Raw genomic sequence first — 18,752 nt, 5'->3', positions numbered from 1 at the left:
TAAATACGCGACAATGAGGGCAGAACTGGGGGAAAACTAGCAAGAAATCAAGGATGCAAGACGGCAGGGAATACAGAATATATGCCGACGTAATCTGCATCTACCTGATCAAGACAACAGAAACAAGCCTTTTGCTGCAAAAGCTGATTAGCCCGAGCGCCAGCACTATTGGGTGGAAATGGTGCCACAAAGCGCTAAAACGGCGATTTTTTTCGACACCCTCGGCATCGTGCACATTGGTTTCTCGTCCAAAATGGATTTGATCATCGTCGCTCAGGATTTTAGACTCCGAGCTAGTATCAATTCTCACTTGTTTTGCCGGCCGGCTATCCTGACCCATCGACCAGTCTGGTCAATGGTCGGCTTCTTAAAGATCCAACACTGCCATGTCGGGAATCCCTTGCTTCAATTGCTTTTATCTTCGACTTGCGAGTCAGAGGATCAATAAAGGCACTGGCCTATTCAATTGCATCATCCCATGGTCATTAAATCAACGTATTTGCATGTCAACACTGCAGTCTCGTAAAAGCTGCTAACACCGTCGCAAAAGTCACTGTGACAGCCTCCATTCTATTACTCATATACTATTCAAGTCTCTTGAACCATGAAGATTCATAATCTGATAGCCCTTTCAGGGCTTTTTGCGGTCTCAGAGGCTGCATCCTTTGGCCAGGATACCCTACTCATGCCCAGGAAACAGGCAAAGCAGCCAAACGTGCTGTTTATCATGTCCGACGATCAAGATCTGGAATTGAATTCCCCAGCCTTCACACCGTATATCCAGAAACATATCCGAGACAAGGGCGTCGAATTCACCAATCACTTCGTGACAACCTCACTCTGCTGTCCGTCGCGGGTCAGTTTGTGGACAGGACGGCAGGCTCACAACACCAATGTAAGGATTACGTTTGACTGAAGGGCCAGAGATTGCTGACCAGTTCACAGGTTACAGATGTCTCGCCACCATGGGGTGAGCTGGCCTCTCGCTGTGAAACGGCTGAGTAGATGCTGACCAGAGATAGGAGGATATCCCAAGTTCGTGTCACAGGGTTTCAATGAGGCCTGGCTCCCCGTGTGGCTGCAGGAAGCCGGCTACAACACCTACTACACGGGCAAACTCATGAATGGCCACTCTACTAGTAACTACAACTCTCCCTTCCCCAAAGGGTGGAACGGATCAGACTTTTTGCTTGATCCGTACACATATGCATACCTCAACTCTACCTACCAGCGGAATCGCGAGCCCCCCAAGAACTATGCGGGCCAATATACGACAGATGTCATCAGAGAAAAGGCCATGGGCTTTCTCAACGACGCTCTAAGCAGTGATCGGCCATTTTTCCTTGCTGTTGCTCCCATCGCGCCGCATTCCAATATTGAGCCTAGTGCGCTGGGCACTGGGGGCGCAAAGGGTACGCTGATGACCGCTCCCATTCCTGCTGAGCGACACAAGGATCTCTTTCCCGATGCCAAGGTGCCGCGGACGGCGAATTTCAACCCCAAGGTGCCTACCGGAGGCGGATGGGTGCAGCACCTCCCGCTGGCTAATCAGACCGTCATTGACTACCAGGATCACTTCTACCGCCAGCGATTGCGCTCGCTGCAGGCGCTGGACGAGATGGTGGATGCTCTCATCACGCGTCTGGAGGAGAGTGGTCAAGCCGAAAACACGTATATCATCTACACGGCGGACAATGGATTCCACATTGGCCAGCACCGGTTGCCGCCTGGTAAGTCCTCTGGCTACGAGGAGGATATCCATGTTCCGTTCTACATCCGCGGACCAGGCATCCCCAAAGGAAAAATTGACGACTCGGTGACCACGCACATTGATCTGGCTCCGACCTTCTTCCAGCTTGCCGGGATCCCTCTACGAGAGGACTTTGACGGCACTCCGATGACCGTCGCAAAGGGGGCAAAGGGCATCGCCCACGAACATGTTGCAGTCGAATTCTGGGGTAAATCGCCGCTGGAGGGAGACTACGGTGCCTTGGGTGAGTTAGCAAGCATCTTATCGAATCATAACTGACGGCTACAGCACCTGGCGGTTCGTTCTCCATGCCCAACAACACGTACAAATCCGCGCGCATCGTTGGCAACGGGTACAGTCTGTACTACTCGGTCTGGTGCAACGACGACCACGAGCTGTACGATATGATCCGAGACCCCTACCAGGTCAACAATCTCTACACCAACGCCAATGCGACGAGTCCCCGTCTCCTCGGCCGCGATCTGTCCAACGTTATCACTCGTCTGGACGCACTACTGATGGTTCTCAAATCATGCAAGGGCGATACCTGCATCAAGCCGTGGGACGTGATCCATCCAGATGGCTCAGTGAAGGAACTGCGGGATGCTCTGAACCCAAAGTATGATCAGTTCTACCGTGCCCAGCCCAAGGTCTCGTACTCGGCCTGTGAGGGAGGATATATTATCAGTTCGGAGGGACCACAGAATGGATTGGTCTATCGTGACGGACTGAGTTGGGAGGCTTGGACATGATAGATTACTATAGACGATAGACAGTACTAGATTTAGACTGTTTATAAATACAGTCATCAACCGGTGAAGAACAGTGAAGCAGCTCTTTTGATGTTCATTTCGAATTGACGACCGTCTAGTCCTGCCAACAGACCAAGCGGACCATACTAGAACATCATCTGCTGCTAACATGCATTGAAAAACGTCAGATATCCAATTGGATGCTACTGGAAGGGCAAGCCGAGTCAACTGGCGATCTCGCGGAAACCCCAAACAGGCTAGTTCTGTCGGTCTCTAAGATATAATACTGCGTACCTTGTTCTACACATATTTATAGAACAGTCCCCAAGAATTGCTATAGCGTTTGCATTCAGCTTGCTACAATCATACCCGAAGTGACCGATCAAACATATACCCCGATCTCGTCCAAAGACAACCTACCGAGCCACCCTCTACGTCTTGGGAACCATCAACCGATCAACATCCGGCCCTATACCCATCAGCAGCCATCAATAGATCAGTCTTGAAGAAAACAACCTACCATATCCCTGCCCATACGCACTAAGGGTAACCGTATTCCCACTCCCACTCTGCAGATCAACATGCAACGTCGAACTCGCGGGACTACCACCCGATGGCAAAAACGCCAGAACCTGCGTCTTGCCATTCACGTTGACCGTCGCATACCGCTGACTCGAATCCCCATTCTCATACTTAACCCGGATCGTGCTCCTCGTCGAGGCACTACTCTCCACCCCTACAATCCGCAGCGTCCCGTCTGACGGGCCACCGATCCAGCCGACGGCTTGGGCGCCGGAGCAGCCGCTGCAGGAGATGATCTTTGCGCCGTTGGAGAGGGCGTTGGTCGAGGATTCGGCTTCTGGGTTGGTTTCGGTGGGGCCGGGGGTCCATGTGCCTTGCAGGGGGAGGATCCAGTTTACTTGGTTTTGCTGCGGCAGGGTTAGTCGGTGGTTGCGTGAAGGAGAGGGAAGGAAGGGGGGGGCGTACTAGTGTGGCGGTCGTTCCGCTGAGGGTTAGAGGGAGCCAGATGTAGGTTGAGGCCATGAGGTTGGAGGGGACCCAGCGGTCACCCATGAACCTAACAGAAGTCAAGACTCGTACGTTATTTGCTGGAGGGGTGCTAGGGTATTACATTACTGTGTCGCCGACGCCGAGGATGAAGGTCGTCTGGGAGTTGAAGGTGTTTGAGCCGGAGGGCGCAAAGTTTGCCCATGAGCTCCAGGGGCCACTGAGGCTCGTGGCTGTGGTATACTTGTTGTCGTTGGTTGCTAGACGGGGTTAGTAGAGATGTGAAGCATGAGACAAGGGCACGTACACCATCCTGCAGAAGTTAGCCAGAGCAAGCTGGGATTGGGGGATGGCATACCAGTTAGCTGTGAACCAAACATGAAGTACACCCCGTTCTTTTTATACATGGCAGGAGACTCGATGTGCTCTGGAAAGAGGTGTACAGTAGAAGTCACATTAGTATAGTCGTTGGTCAACCTGTTGATCCTCAAGCCGTTCGGGCGCTATAAACGTCAGCTTCCATCAACAAGACAGATGGCGTAGACCTACATCCTCAGTGAGCAGATACGCCGACCCATCATCATCCTTGAACAAACCCATATCGCGCGACTGCTGCCCCAAAGGCTGGAACGACCCGCTAACCAACGAGTTAGAGTTTGACTGCCGATGCACATCACAGCCAGACTTACAGGTAAGTATACTTCCCGCAAACACTGGACGACGTCGCAACACCAGTCTTCGCCTCCTTATAGGAACTGTCGTCGATATGCATCCACATCACGTATTTGCTGGTGGCCTCGTTGTAAAGGACCTTGGGCCGTTCGACGACACGGTTGGGCCCGAGATCCCCGCTACTCTGTCGAGAGAGGAGTTCTCCTACATATGTCCATTCCACCAAATTCTGCAGGAGTTAACCTTGGCCGGTGGACTTATATGGTATGAACGTACCTTGCTGGAGTAGCAGTTGATCGACTGGAAAGCGCTTCCGTTGAGCTTGTTTTCGCCGATCCAGTAATAGGTCGAGTCGATTTCGATGATTCCTGGCCACGGTTATTATGATTATGTCCATCCGGAACATGGGTATGCTTACCTCCACCATGCGCTTGGACATGCTGGTTAGTACCACTAGCAGTCCATGTAGCTCCGGGAATCTAGTCATATTAGCAAGATACCCCACTTCAGGACTTCGAGAGCTAACAATCTGCAGCGAAGCAATGGCTGTTCCTGCAAGAGCCAGAGCACCAACCAGACGGCTTATGAGCAACATCTTGATAATCCCGTACTCCGCCAGAGATCCTTCGACAATGATGCAAGACAGCGCAATCCATCCTGCAGGTCATTAACCCTTTTGTATATATACAGCCCAAGCGGGGTCGGCAGAGTATGGAGCCGGGCTTAGTTGCGGAGCATCTAGCCTATATTGTCTGCAGCCGGACATATTGTCGGCCGGCCGGCCGCTGCAGAATTCATCTGGAGAAACAAAACCCCACAATCAGCGTCCGGCAGGGAGATATGGTACGGCGCAGACCGGGGGATCTACAAGCCTGAAACATGGTCCGGGGGAAATACAGCCGACGAATAGCCCGTTCAGACAGTATTGTCAGAGGAATATGATTGCTGTGTATATGCCATTATGCGGCGGAAATGTTCAAGATAAACAAAGGCAGGCTCTGCACGGAACTCATACCTAAGGGAATTATCGAAATAGTGCATCTAGTTAATAGATCTTGTACATTAAACCAGTCAAAAGGAACAATGGCCCCATCTTATTGACACAGTCTTACGTTTTCCCTCAGACAGCGGTTGCTTTAGAGCGGACAGCCAGTCCATTTTGGCGGTGTTGCTTTACAGTGCGGCATGCCTCATCGGCACTTGGGTTAATTCAAAGGGTATATATAATTAACTTATGACCGGCGCACTCTAATTAGTATTGACACAGCAGCCAGCATATAACTATAGGGCGATCCTCCATTCAATACCCCAGAACTGTCAACAATGACAAACGCGGGGTATATGTGGGGATGGCCCGCGTGGATCCGATCCCTCATCTGAGCGAATCAGCTTCGTCATTGGATTGTGTTGCATGCCATCACTCATCTTGTTCAGATGACCATTCATTCGTGGCCTGATGCAGCTCATAGCCAATCAGTGTGCATCTAATTATAATCATTCCTTGAGGAACAGAATGAAAGGTCTGGAATGCTGCATACATCTATCATAAATAGGTCTGTCTACAGCTCACAGCTACCATCACTCAGACCAAAGAACATGAATATGACCGTGCAAACACCAGCCCCGTGAACTATCCTAAACAGTGACCATGCTCCTAAAAGCGGCTGTGAGAACCTCCTTGGTTGCCGGAGTCTGTGCTCCATTCTATGTGCCTTATACTCGGTCGAAAGCGCCGGCTCAGTACCTGTCGAAGACAGTCCAGAGGTAAGCTTAATCAACCTTATATTAGATCAGCGTGGGATCTACCTGCTGATCTAGCTAGTAGAGAATACCCTCCCATCGGTCCGCTGTTTCATCTGTATTGATAGAGTTGGATGTTAGGAGTGAGAGTTATGTATGGATGCAAAGCGAAGCCTTAAGAGTAGAAGTCGATTGCCTGAGCATAATACTAATTATTGACCTCTCATTTACAGTAATATATACTCGACTCGTTCCTACTTAGATGAGTCGCCTGTAAGACTAATGGACCCTTGACATTTTCGCTATCATGTATCTGCTGGATAGCAACCTACCCGAGCTGGCCCCTTCCTTCATCATTTGTGCTTCAGAGATATTATCTCCTTCGGAACAAGCTATGGTACGGCCCTATTACTGCCTCGCGTAGGTATGACAGCTCCTTTAGCACATTTTCAGCTTGACGGATACCTTGGTCTCTTGGTATATTTTGGAGAAGAAGATATGTCAATCCTGCAAGGGGCTTGCAAATAATAGGGCGAACCCAATCTTGTCACTTGTGGGTACCACATCTATGGAAGTATGATGGATGTGTCTGGACGTGCTGCAGAGACTGACCCAGGTAGGCCTGTGAAGTACGTAACCTATAAACAAATAAAGATAATTCTATTTTCAGGGACTCCGAAGCTGATCAAATATCAGTTTAGATCGTGTAACTTCCGAGTACCGAACTTAGTTGACAGGCAACAGCAACTGCCGGGCTGTGTTTGAGTTAACTGTGGCGGAGAGTACTACTATCCCAAGCGGGGTGACTCTTCTCCGACAGGGTCATCTGAATCGATAGAAATCTCGCGGTCCAATAGAGACGCAGGGTAGAACGAATACGAGCCTCCATCTGCCAGGAGCGGGAATAGCACGCCTTGAATAAGAATACGGAGGAAAGTTTGAGCCGAGATCGGGATTCCTCCGCAGTATACATTTACAGCTAACCCATCAGCATATATAAGCAAAGCCTTCAGACTGGAAGCTGGTGAGTCTATGTCGACAGATTATACGCGGCTTGAGATCATTGCACTCACCGGTGATAACTATACCTCGCATTCCTCAACAGATCTCCAGCTACTATCCGCTCTTCACCATGACAGATACTCAAGATACCAAAATCACGCTATACTGGTAACCCATGACTCTACTGCGCGCAATGCCAGAAATCAACTAACCAGGACCAGGCTGGAAAAGTCCCGCGCTCAACGGATCGTCTGGATCCTGGAAGAACTCAACATCCCCTACGAGATCAAGACCTTCAAGCGCAAAGCCGACATGACAGCACCCGACGAGTTGAAAAAGATCCAACCGCTGGGTAAATCCCCTGTCATCACCATCACCTCACCCAACTGCCCGGAGCCAATCGTTCTGGCCGAATCCGCAGTGATTATCGAGTATCTCTGCACCCACTTCGGCGGGGAGAAGCTCATCCCGCAGCGATATGCCGCAGAAAAAGAAGGCCAGGTCGGCGGGGAGACGGAAGCGTGGATGCGGTACCAGTATTTCATGCACTATACCGAGGGCAGTCTGACGCCGTTTCTGGTGATGAAGGTGGTTATGAACAGTATGTCCATGCTTCATAGATCTCTCATCGTGGACAATGAGCTGATATGATTCTCAGGTGTGAGGAATGCGCCGGTTCCATTCTTCATCAAGCCAGTGACTAGGATGATAGCGTCCAAGGTAGAAGGGGCCTTTATCAATCCCAATATCCACACGCATCTTGCCTTCCTGGAAGACCGGCTCAAGACGGCACCGGGGGGCGGTCCTTATCTTTGTGGAGATACGATCACAGCTGCTGATATTCAGCTGAGCTACTCGGTCATCGCGGCGTTGTCAAGACCGCCATCCCTTCGGAGCCAGTATCCAGGGGTAGCCGCCTATGCTGATCGGCTACAGGCCATTGAGAGCTATAAACGGGGCGTTGCACAGATTGAGCGGATTGAGGGGACATTCACGGCTAGTTTATGAAACTGGTCTTCTTTGCCATCAGGCCGGAAAGTCAAGTCCTTTTGTGCACTGTTTTATTTGGAGACAAATTGTTATAATATATAGTTGAGTCAGTTCTGGTGGTGAGCACTATGATTTATACAAACGGGGAGTACATATATAGATGAATTAATGACAAACTTACCTTACAATAATCTAAAACTAACCTATGCAATAAATCATCGATTACCTCAACCGACAACGGATAAACCGAAGCGGCGAAGATGTTGTTTTCTTCCTGATACAGAGTGGATCTGGATCATTAAGCAAATTGGTGGATTATCTGCCAAGCAACAGCATCATTGGTCTAGTGGTAGAATTCGTCGTTGCCATCGACGAGGCCCGTGTTCGATTCACGGATGATGCATTAAATCTTTTTTTCCCTTTCTCTTTTTCCTCCATTTATGGCTCATCTGGAGTCATTTAAGAATTTGAAGGTCGATTTTGAAGTGATAATCACAGTATAGTCAACCTGCCTGACAGCTCATTCTATAAACAGCCTATGATATGTCCAATCGCAAAAGCATGCACAGAAGAAACAACTCACTCCTTGGCCACCGCACTGAGAATGGTCCAGCCACTTGGTGCCGTCTTTCTGATACTCGTATCATTCTTCAAGAAGCAGCGATGTGTGCGGTTGGTGGATGAAGGTGCTGTTTCATCCCAGCTCACTCCCTTGCATGGAGCACCCTTGATCATGACATTATAACTCACACAGCGCTGGATGCACTGTTCAAGGGAATTGGTCTTGAAGTTTACGAGATCGTCGTCGGAGATGGTGACGCTCGCACAACCACCCGTGTCGGAGCAAAGATCCGTGTCGCATAATCGGATATAGTCCTTTTGCTGGACGGTGATTGTCGTCCCGTTCGCCGGACAGCTTGTGGCGCTGGAGGTTGCCGAAGACGAAGCCGAAGTCGAAGTAGAGGTGGCTGTTGCGGTCGAGGTAGGGGTGGAGGTACTGTTCCATTGGATACCCAGATCAGCATTGTTCAATCATTCCATATACATTCTCTACCCACCCGGAGTCCTTTTTCGCGAAAGACCCGCCTACACCCGCCGCTACAGCAATAACAACCACAGCAACCACCGCTGCAATCCAGAAATACCGTCGCCGGAACCCGCATATTGTTCGCGGAGCATCCTTCACACTTTTGGCTTCTTGGCCTTGGCCAACCTCTGTTTCCACCGGTATCGGTGCCTCGGATCCATCTCCGGCGTAATAGAGGGGTGCATCTCTTTCATACTGCGGAATCAGCCCGTCGGGTATCACCACCTCAAGGCCAGGCTGTTCGGGAGACCTGGGTTCCTTGGTCTGGTTGGTTTCCATCATGGGCAACACGGAGCTTTGTGTAATCAGGACATTTTGTTCGACGAGAGTAAATGACAGCCGCATGGGCTTCGGTGGAGCTTAAAAGGCTCTTGGGCCGATGGCCAAGAAATGTGTGCATGGGATGAGCCTCTCGGGCTGATTAAACGAGTATAGTGAGCCAATGGGTCTTTAAATGTTGGTTGGCTATGCGGCTAGTCTCTGACTAGGTTTAGACAAGGCTGGGACGACGGTTATTCTACTCTGAGACAACAGCTATGACGACAGTGGTATTGAAAATACCTATATCCTAAAGATACGGATCGGAGTATTAAGCCAGATTCATGTTACTGTACTCTTCTATATATAAACAAATAGCATTGAGTGTGAGAAAAGGAGAGGGAAACATCAATCCAGAGTCAAGAGTCACCACTAAGCATTGAGTTTATACTAACAGTTAGTGCTGAGTACTGACCATTTATAAGCCGATCTGAGTAGCACAGGCTCCATATTATCAATGGCTGTGAAGATGATGTAGATCACCTCCAGAAAGAGAATCAGGGATATCTCCACAGCCATGTCAACTTGCCGTGTCTGAGGCGAAGCTGACTCATGTAAGCTGTTCAGTCCTAAGAAAACTGCTAAAATAATACTGTTTATATTCAGTAACGAAGGATGGCGTTTCAGGAATACAAGGACAGCATCTGAGCGAGCTAGGAATGGCTGCTCTATCCAAGATGGGGTTTATTCTTATCAATATATTAACAGAATCTTAGGGCAGACAAGCCAGACTAAGAAGAGACAAAACCTAGGAATTTCCCACCAACTTAGAATACTACTAAAGACAGTCATTACTCCTGCAACATAAGCACATCAATGATTCAGCGGCGCACATCCGTTGAGAAATACTTTCGAAGCGGCCATCGAGGAAATAGAGGACCTAATCCAGGAAAGCCTCGACAGACTCATCTACCACTTCAAGAAAGCCCATGTCTCGCATCAGGTGGTCCATCTGAATGCGGGATTCGCAGCCTTGACCTCCAATGCCATTCACAAGTACGTGTTCCGGTTCGATCCCGGTAACATCGACAAGGGGGGGTTCAACGCCAAGGTCAGAGACAGCATCAATGGGCTCTTCCAGCTGGCGCACATTCGCTACTGTCAGCCATATCTGGCCACTATTGAATCTGGTGATTATTCGGGAATCCTTGTTTAGCTGAATTCTGGCTGGGCCAATCAGAATGCTCTATTCTACCATGGATTCAACATGCCAAATTGAAGAGATTTTGCAGAGTTTTCACTTAGTTGATTATAAATAGTTAGTTAGCTACATAGATTGCCAGAAAGGAGACCTTCTTTTGATCCTGAATCATACCCTTTACTAGCGATTACCATACATTCACTGTATTCGGGGATCGGTTGACAGCTACTTTCCTACCCTCCTGCAAATCATCGTGAACTTGATGCCGCTGGCGGTCTTGCGCAAGGCCAAACCCCCGGCGTTTGCTCTCGTCAGTCAGAAGAAGCAATGTTGCTTCTAAATGAGGGATTCGCTTTGGCGATTGGTGGCACGGAGACGACGGCTCGTGCGCTGGGATCTGCGTGTGGTATTGTATAGCAGGAAACTTATTCTGGATAAGCTCAGGGAGGGATTGAAGCTGGTGATGCCTACGGCAGATTCAAGACCAACGTGGAAAGAACTTGAAGGGTTATCTTAACTTGGTGGGGATTTTTGTCTAGGGAGTTTTACATCACTAACCTTATTTTAAAGTGTACATAATTCATGCTCATCAAGGCCTCGTGGTCATTCTCAACTCGTATATAATTCCTGTCCTGTATGCTCCACCTAGTCATAAAGCTTCGCTCAAATCCTGCTAACCTATAGATATTCAGTTGGTATACCTATAATACCACATAAATCTGTCCTGCATGCAAATCTATTCATGATGAGGATTTCAGTCTATTTGTGAGGCGATGAGATACTAAGAACCCAAACATAGATGCACTGGCTCGGTTATATGTTGGTACTCAGTCAGGACAAAAGAAGAAAAGAAGGATTCAACATGGCAGTGAGCAGAACAGAAGATCTACCTTAGAATGACAGAAAACTGGCAGACAACATTAATTCATTGAAGGTGTAGTACTTGCATCAGATACTACATGTATCTACACTAATATTGTACTGGTTAATTCTGTATAGCCTTATATTTGTCTGAGGACGCAGGAATACGTAACTAGCCCTGTAATAGGGTATCAAAATAATATAACACTAGGTCAAAAGGGAGCCCAACTATATCCCAGTCAGGATAGGGTCTTAAATCTGTAATCATACCGGTATTCTATTTTCTAACATAGGGGCACTTGATAAGTTTAGGAGTTAAGACACGTCCTCCGCCCTGTGGGGGGGCGTACGCGCTGCCATCCTGGAAACGCCCCGTTCTGGGCCGTGTCATGCCTCATACCTCATACCAATCAAGATATTCGCGCCTTACTTCTCCTGTTTCCCTACCTCACTCCCTTCCTACACAGGCCACAAGAACTGGAAGCGAGACTCCGGCTTGGAGAGTTATGGCCATTGTTCGCAAAACGAGCGAATTGACTTACTACTATATTGATTTGAGGGACCATACCCTGGATGGTATTAAAAGCCTCTGTCCGCTCGACAATGGACAGCGACATGATGCCCCAGGGAGTACATTGGGAACTTTGGACAAACTCCCTTTGGAACTTCTTAACATAGTGCTCATACAACTTGGAATCCGGTCACTTACCGACTTTCGACGCGTCAATCGACAAGCCAGAGGGGTCGTAGATTCGATTCCACAATACCGAAGGATTATCGAGCACGCACCTGCCACCATCCGAGGAATCCTGAGCATCGAAACAGGAGATTGGATCTCATGTCAAAACCTCTACGCAAAGCTATGTACGGCTGACTGCGACGGTTGCGGTGATTTTGGCGGCTATTTATACCTGATCACCTGTCGTCGTGTTTGCTTTCTCTGCTTCACGGAGAAGACTGCTTATCTTCCACTGCTCCGAACGGATGCCATGCGGAAATTTGGACTCCGTCGAGAGCACCTAGCGAATTTGCCTCGAATGAGGAGTATTCCAGGCCACTACTCACCACGGGAGATTAAATGCAGTACGCGACTTACACTCATTGATCATGACTCTGCGCGACAAGCGGGGATTCGCTTGCATGGGTCTGTCAGTGCCATGGAGTATCATGCAGCAGAATTAGCATCTGGAAAACTAGAGAGATATCAGCATCGAGCCTCAGGACATGAAGCGCGGCAAAGTCAACGTACGCGCCGGCCCAAGTTAGAGGATGACTTTGATGGATTTTCGTCGAATCCCAAACGTTACATGGGCATTGTTCGTGCACCGCTCATAGTTCGGCCCCTAGGAACTATTGAATGGGGTTTCCACTGTATCGCTTGCAAATCCCACCATTATGATAAACCTCTTCATTGGCGCCGGATGTTTACAAAAGACAGTTTCAAGGATCATATCTCTGAATGTGGGGAGGTAATAAATGGACATCACAACAGACATACATAATGATCAATGACAGCAATGACCGACCTGAATAACAAAATCCTCCATGCCAACTGTTTCGCCCCAGAAGTAGCAATCAATGCGGTCGTCCCTTCGACATTTCTCATTCTGAACCTTTGTTCACCGGCGCATCTCGTCCTTCCCGGGTCTCGTGTGCAGACGCGCAGGCTCAGTGCTTCGCTGGATCAGTGGCTAGAAGAAATCTGAGGTGATAGCCACGTGATATCTGTAGTTCTCGGAGATGGAGACTCAGGGACCGCACATGTAAGGCGAATGTGTCTATTCTGTCTGATAGAACGTTGAGGGCCGGAAGAGTACTTTGCCATGGCTTCTCGTGGTGGTTGGAATAGTGAAGTACCCTCAGACTTCCTGGCATTACAAAGTTCCTCAGCCACAGCTAGAAGAACATGTCAGGCATGGATATTTGCTAGATAAGGTATGGAAGAATGCTACCTTTCCGCCGGTCTCGCATGTAGTCCAAGTGGTCTGGCCGAATATTTGTCTGGCCCTAAATACAGCCAAGTCAGGGTTGGGCAACGCTGCGTGAAGCTGTGTCTAACCAGAAGGAAAAGTTCTTCTTACCATTTAAACTCCTAGCTGACCACTGCTGCCTGCAGAAATGGAGGTGGAGACAATCCTACCGACTGCATTGGACCCGCGCAAGCCAACCCTGAGGGAGTACATCACCATAGCGGAGGCAGATGTCAATGACCGATGCCATCGACCCGATAACAAAGCCCGACTAGAGATGTTCACCCATAGCACTTTACACTGAGGTGTTATCACTGTGGGGTTGGTGGTGAGAGTCTACAATGTAACTTTCCAGAAATGTCATCAGGCTGTAGGAAGAGAAGAGTGCATGAATGTGTACTATAGGTAACTTGGAGCTATGTATGAAGCTGTAACTTATGTGAAGATGATGATCCCTAGGATTGTAATGGCCCCCTCTAGTATTCATTTATATTCATCATGGATAACTGCACTGTGCTTGAATTGCTCTTAAACCCTGGCAACTAGAGTGGGTAATCATCACTCTGTTAAGTAATAAATGTGGAAAGAGGAACCCAGGGTTGAGCTATAGTGATTGGCCGCTCACGACCTCACGGAAGGCAATTTAGAGGTGCGGTCTCTCCTGAATTAAGGACTTGAAGAGCCGAGCAGTCCTGATCCGCCCCCTCAGTTGGCATATACTCAACTCAAATCCAACTTGTGGAGTAAGATGCGCCAGAAGAGTCAAAAGCGAAGATAGAAGAATTCCAGAAATGTGCCGGAGGCAGATTCACGCGAGCTTTTGATACCGCACTCCCAGGCAAGCACACGAGACTCCTATACGATGGCCTAAATTGACACGAGGCATCTATTTTGGCGCAGCTGAGAACAGGCCACGCGGGTTCGTGGGGTTTTCTGTCTGCAATCCAGTAATCAAGTTCCGGAACCTGTGCATGTGGCGAAAGAACCGAGTTAATAAGGACTTTCTCTTTCAATGTAGGGGGGATGGGATTATCTTTGCAGCGACATGATTCAGGTAATGGGAGACAGGTTTGGCAATTTGTCATTTGCGCTAGGAGGCTGATCGGCCAGATCATCACGGACGGGAAGCCATTCGATGGTGACCTATCTCGGTGGAAGCCTAACCTAGATGTAGTATAGGCTGTGTTGAGATTTGCGCGAAACAATGGCAGGTTAATGAGCGAGACCCCAGGGGTATCGAAGGGGGCGCTACCAGGAAGAAGTTGAGGATTGATGCAGGGCAGGACAGTGCAGATGTAGGATATAACCAGTCAATGGTAAATATTGTGGAGTAGGGAGCCACTGGCTAAGGGGCTCCATGAAGCCTATGGCCGCAATAGCCTGAGGAAATATAATAATAGAGCGTCCCGAATTCCGAGAGCAATATAAATAGTCCTCAAAACTTATGTCATCGCAAAGACCCTGGACCCTCAACAATCTTATAGGCTGACTGACACGAGATGAAGCCTTGGCTAAGACATCGCCACGTAGGATGTGGGGCATTCAAGGTGCCCTGAATCATTCATCATGATTCTTATATAAGTTCTGTTCTCTGCACCGTGAGACATACGCGCCGTGGCTTTGACAGAATACAAACGTGCATCATTCCTAACAGTAAGCCAGCAAATATACATAGTCATCGAAGGATGGGTTCCATTACCGTGAGCCCTGTCGCTCCCGATCTTGGGCTGGCAGATATTATAGACATTGAGATCGACCAGCCCATTCCATCGGAGGCCCTTACTCGCATTCTCAGCAAGCCACCGTTCCGGATTGTTGAAGGCGGGTTCAATCTCCGCGATTTAGGTCATATCGGCCACCCCGGAATTCAGCCCGGCTTGGTCTATCGCTCTGGACTCCTCAGCAATCTCACAGAAATTGGGAAGTCCCAGCTAGTATCAGAATTGTCGCTGGGTGCTATTTTGGACCTTCGAAGTCACAGGGAAAGATTGCTCTTTCCCCCTCCGCAATTACATGAGCGGGTCAAGCTCTTCTGGCAGCCACAAACAGGGACACCCACGCCGATCATCCTGAGCGACTTTGCCGCCAACGATGGCAACGATGCGTATAGGGACATGTATTTGGATATCCTGGAGTCCCATATACCGAGCCTCAGGAGTTTGCTAACCTATATCCGGGACTCATTGAACGGTGGATCCGCAGGGGAAAAGAAGGCCATACTTTTTCATTGTCATTGTATGTTGGAGCCGGTGACTAGACCCCAACAGTAAAGCAAGACGTTACTGATTACCACTTGCCTAACATTAGCGGGTAAAGACCGGACCGGCGTTGCTTCGGCACTGCTGCTGAGCCTTGCAGGTGTTCCAGACGAACTTATTGCGCGGGACTACGCGCTGACAAGAGTCGGCATTGAGACAGAAAAAGAGTATCTTCTGCGCTCATTGCAACAGGCTTGGCCTGAGTGCGCTGTTGGAGCCCCGGGTTTCAAGGAGTTCACTGCTATTAAGGCTTCGTACATGATGGCGTTTCTGGAGGCTGTCCAGGTGAAGTATGGCGAAATGGAGCAGTTTGTGATAGATGTGATGGATATGAGCAAAGCCGATGTTGAGGCTGTTCGGGCTATACTGAGAGGGGAGTCTTGATTATTTACCCAGATCCTGTAGTAGATGTTTTTTGTGTGCGGTACGTCTGGACCAAGTAGATTCGAAAATTCAGGTTGAATGCTATGTCATATAGCAGTATTATGCAGCATATTTCTTCGTCAACGTACAGAATGCATGAAGTCTGTATTTTAATTATGTTAACTATGATATTCAAGAGGATTCTTCACATTACATGTCTTGAGCTGGCTTTGGCAATCTATTTGGACAGGCCTTGTTCCAATCAAAGGTGATCCAGATGTAGGCCATGGAAGGGTCAATCCTCAACACATTGAGGCTTTATATTGAGCATGGCTTCCAGAGTTTGTCATCGGGGGTGATATCTTTATGCATAATAATGCGTGTGTGCATACTGCAAGGATTGTTCCACAGGTTCTTTAAGACCTAGGGCAGAGGTTATGGTTCTGCCGCCCTAATCACCTGATCTGAATCCAATTGAGGACCTCTGGGCTATCATGAAGCAAGAAATATATAAGCTCGACCCTGACCTTGAGCGAGTGCCGGATTCAGCAGATGCGCTCGAGCAGCTTGTTCATGTAGCAAAGGAGGCATGGAACCGTCTGGGTAACCAAGTACTAGGCAAGCTATCTAATACCATGCCTCATCGTCTTTAGACAAGCATTGAGGCGATCGCTGGTATACGAAGTATTAGATTTAAACTTTTGACGCGCCACTGTAGGCAGAGCCTTTCGTATCGACTTCAATGTTACTGATTGCTTCAGAGCTAAGGCTGACATTATTGGCCAATAGGGTACCTGGCATCGCAGCAGTACTCTTCGTCGAGATTCTATATCTTGGAGGAAATCCCCTTTTGCGAGTGCCGACAGATGCAACAGATAATGTTGCCTCTGAGGAGCAGCATGGATGAGACTGCGTTAATCGCTCTGTCAAGCTGCACCCCCCTCAGGTGGCGTTACAGCCATCAGATTTAACGTTTGTAATGGTAGCGACCTCTGATCTTGTGAAGTAGTTGCCCAGAGGCGACACGGAATAATTCGATCTTGGACCTGTGTCCAGCGGCCAGCATAGTACTGTCGGGGGAGAATCGAGGGTCCCAGGGCACGTTCTGCAATTAAAATGTTACCTCACCCTCCGAGGTACAGAGAATCCCAGATTTTTATTGTAGCCCAGTCGGTTGCAGATGCCAGCTTCCGGCCATCTGGAGAGAATTACATGCTCTCCACTGCGCCTGAGGCCACTCTGCGACCATCCGGAAAGAAAGCCACGCTGAGACAGTATACGAATGACTTTGCAGTATCTGCTCTGTTTCCCCCGATGTGACGTCCCACACCCGGATGGTCTCGTCGCTGGACGAGGATAGGAGCTGAGTATCATCGACACAAAATGCAAGCTGGGTGATAGAATCGGCATGAGGCGGACTCAGCGCCTTGTTTAGTACCATGCCATCGCCCGTCAGATCCCATAGCACCACGCACCCGTCATCGTGCCCAGACGCGAGTTTCAAGCCGTCTGACGAAAATCCCAGGGCAAATACAGGAAGGACATGACATAAGTTTAACTGTTGGTATCCACCGCTCCTTGGGTCGCAGCTGCTCCCATGCCGCGGAAACACACGATGCTCTCCTTGGTACTGGCTGCTATTTGGAAGCCGCTTCGAGAGATCGCCACACAACACACGTCTGCATCAAGCTCGAGTATGTGCTCCTTTTCACCCATGTCCAGACTCTTCACACGTCTATTCGATCCATCCAATGTGCAGGCTAGTGCCCGGCCGCCGAGAGAGAAAGCCACTTTTAGGATCCTATTGCTATTGATCCGCAACAAATGTCCCATATTGCGATCCCCAATTCTCCCTTCTCCTGTTGGCTTGACTCCTGAGAGATCAGGAGATATCTCTCGGAAGCAGCCAAAAGTTCAGCATCTTCCTTCTCTATTAATTGATATGCTTCGTCCCACAGCCTCATGAGAGAGACACTGCCCGATCGTATCTTGTCCTTTTGCGGCCGTCACTTCTCTGGATACGATGTCTCTGCAGCTGCTTCGGAGACCAGCAGCGGCTTAGATTCACCTTCCGGTTCCAAAATTGTGGCCTTATTCCTGATCACATTCCGCCATGAATGCTGATCCACCTTTCCTGTAGGCTTTGGGGTCTTCCCTTCTCGTGAGAAGTACGCCAGGATTTGCCTAGCGCGATCGGGCATCCTGGGTCAAGTTCTGCTCGTCAACTTTGAATTCAAACACTCCGGAACCTTTCAGACAGTCTATGAAGCAAGGAACTTACTGAATGGAATGTGGTGAGCTGACAGATCGCGCTAGAGGTGGGGTTAGCTCGATTGGCGCCTGATATCGTTGCAGCAGCCTCGTCATGTTATACAGGGACACGCGTGGTACAGATTGCGGTCTCCCGGTGCTCATGAGGTGCCACATTGCAACATTTTCTAGGCTCATAAGAAAAGCGAGAAGTAAGCGAGTTGAGGGGGGGCACATGTAAGTGCAGCCATGTCTCGACCGTGCCTCAGTACGCTTAAAGGGGGTATTGAATCGCTGTAGTAGATGGATGACTTGTATGAGCTTGGGGAATAGCCCTGTATGCTACAAGAGGAAGGGGCAGGAATGGCCAATAGTCCGTGGAGGAAAGGAGAAAATGCAGCTTCAGAACTGCCTATATAGCAGTATTGTGGCTGGCCTTGCATATTCCTAAATCTACCTTGATATCATGACTAGAGAATGTCAGGTTTAAGCTCTATGAATTATGCCTATTAGTCTATTACTACTGCAGCTGATGATCCAGTCCTTGCCAATCATTATATCAAGATGCTCCAGGTTCCCTCTCCTACTAA

At 49.0% G+C, this 18,752-nt stretch overlaps 7 protein-coding genes and 1 non-coding gene across 8 annotated transcripts, besides 2 other annotated features; 5 read left to right on the top strand and 3 right to left on the bottom strand.

Moving 5' to 3' along the window:
- Positions 1-604: 604 nt before the first annotated feature.
- NFIA_096250 (sulfatase family protein) lies at positions 605-2,502 on the top strand (the record flags this gene model as incomplete). The annotated part of the gene is made up of 4 exons (XM_001261899.1): positions 605-895; positions 946-970; positions 1,023-1,994; positions 2,039-2,502. 4 exons carry the CDS (start codon positions 605-607, stop codon positions 2,500-2,502), a joined length of 1,752 nt encoding a protein of 583 aa, XP_001261900.1.
- A 431-nt stretch (positions 2,503-2,933) lies between these two features.
- NFIA_096240 (glycosyl hydrolase family 43 protein) lies at positions 2,934-4,777 on the bottom strand (the record flags this gene model as incomplete). The annotated part of the gene is made up of 10 exons (XM_001261898.1): positions 2,934-2,971; positions 3,023-3,431; positions 3,490-3,580; positions 3,635-3,770; positions 3,869-4,013; positions 4,060-4,147; positions 4,200-4,411; positions 4,459-4,550; positions 4,601-4,661; positions 4,709-4,777. 10 exons carry the CDS (start codon positions 4,775-4,777, stop codon positions 2,934-2,936), a joined length of 1,341 nt encoding a protein of 446 aa, XP_001261899.1.
- A 2,177-nt stretch (positions 4,778-6,954) lies between these two features.
- On the top strand, positions 6,955-7,932 carry NFIA_096230 (glutathione S-transferase; the record flags this gene model as incomplete). Its single annotated transcript, XM_001261897.1, has 2 exons — positions 6,955-7,525; positions 7,583-7,932. 2 exons carry the CDS (start codon positions 6,955-6,957, stop codon positions 7,930-7,932), a joined length of 921 nt encoding a protein of 306 aa, XP_001261898.1.
- Positions 7,933-8,246: 314 nt separating this feature from the next.
- NFIA_096220 lies at positions 8,247-8,317 on the top strand. The gene has a single exon. It is a non-coding gene; the product is annotated as a tRNA-Gly (tRNA).
- Positions 8,318-8,493: 176 nt separating this feature from the next.
- Positions 8,494-9,280, bottom strand: NFIA_096210 (uncharacterized protein; the record flags this gene model as incomplete). Its single annotated transcript, XM_001261896.1, has 2 exons — positions 8,494-8,911; positions 8,973-9,280. 2 exons carry the CDS (start codon positions 9,278-9,280, stop codon positions 8,494-8,496), a joined length of 726 nt encoding a protein of 241 aa, XP_001261897.1.
- Positions 9,281-9,978: 698 nt separating this feature from the next.
- On the top strand, positions 9,979-10,475 carry NFIA_096200 (uncharacterized protein; the record flags this gene model as incomplete). Its single annotated transcript, XM_001261895.1, has 2 exons — positions 9,979-10,001; positions 10,145-10,475. The coding sequence occupies 2 exons, from the start codon at positions 9,979-9,981 to the stop codon at positions 10,473-10,475; spliced, it is 354 nt and encodes a 117-aa protein (XP_001261896.1).
- Positions 10,476-14,976: 4,501 nt separating this feature from the next.
- NFIA_096190 (tyrosine-protein phosphatase) lies at positions 14,977-15,933 on the top strand (the record flags this gene model as incomplete). Its single annotated transcript, XM_001261894.1, has 2 exons — positions 14,977-15,526; positions 15,599-15,933. The coding sequence occupies 2 exons, from the start codon at positions 14,977-14,979 to the stop codon at positions 15,931-15,933; spliced, it is 885 nt and encodes a 294-aa protein (XP_001261895.1).
- Positions 15,934-16,337: 404 nt separating this feature from the next.
- Positions 16,338-16,469: a mobile genetic element.
- Positions 16,347-16,580: a mobile genetic element.
- Positions 16,581-16,879: 299 nt separating this feature from the next.
- On the bottom strand, positions 16,880-17,353 carry NFIA_096180 (WD40 repeat domain-containing protein; the record flags this gene model as incomplete). Its single annotated transcript, XM_001261893.1, has 2 exons — positions 16,880-17,017; positions 17,243-17,353. The coding sequence occupies 2 exons, from the start codon at positions 17,351-17,353 to the stop codon at positions 16,880-16,882; spliced, it is 249 nt and encodes an 82-aa protein (XP_001261894.1).
- Between the last annotated feature and the right edge of the window lie 1,399 nt (positions 17,354-18,752).

The sequence above is a fragment of the Aspergillus fischeri genome, genomic scaffold, assembly GCF_000149645.3.
Source record: "Aspergillus fischeri NRRL 181 1099437636262 genomic scaffold, whole genome shotgun sequence".
Taxonomy (NCBI): domain Eukaryota; kingdom Fungi; phylum Ascomycota; class Eurotiomycetes; order Eurotiales; family Aspergillaceae; genus Aspergillus; species Aspergillus fischeri.
This window is presented reverse-complemented; position numbering and strand designations above follow the sequence as displayed.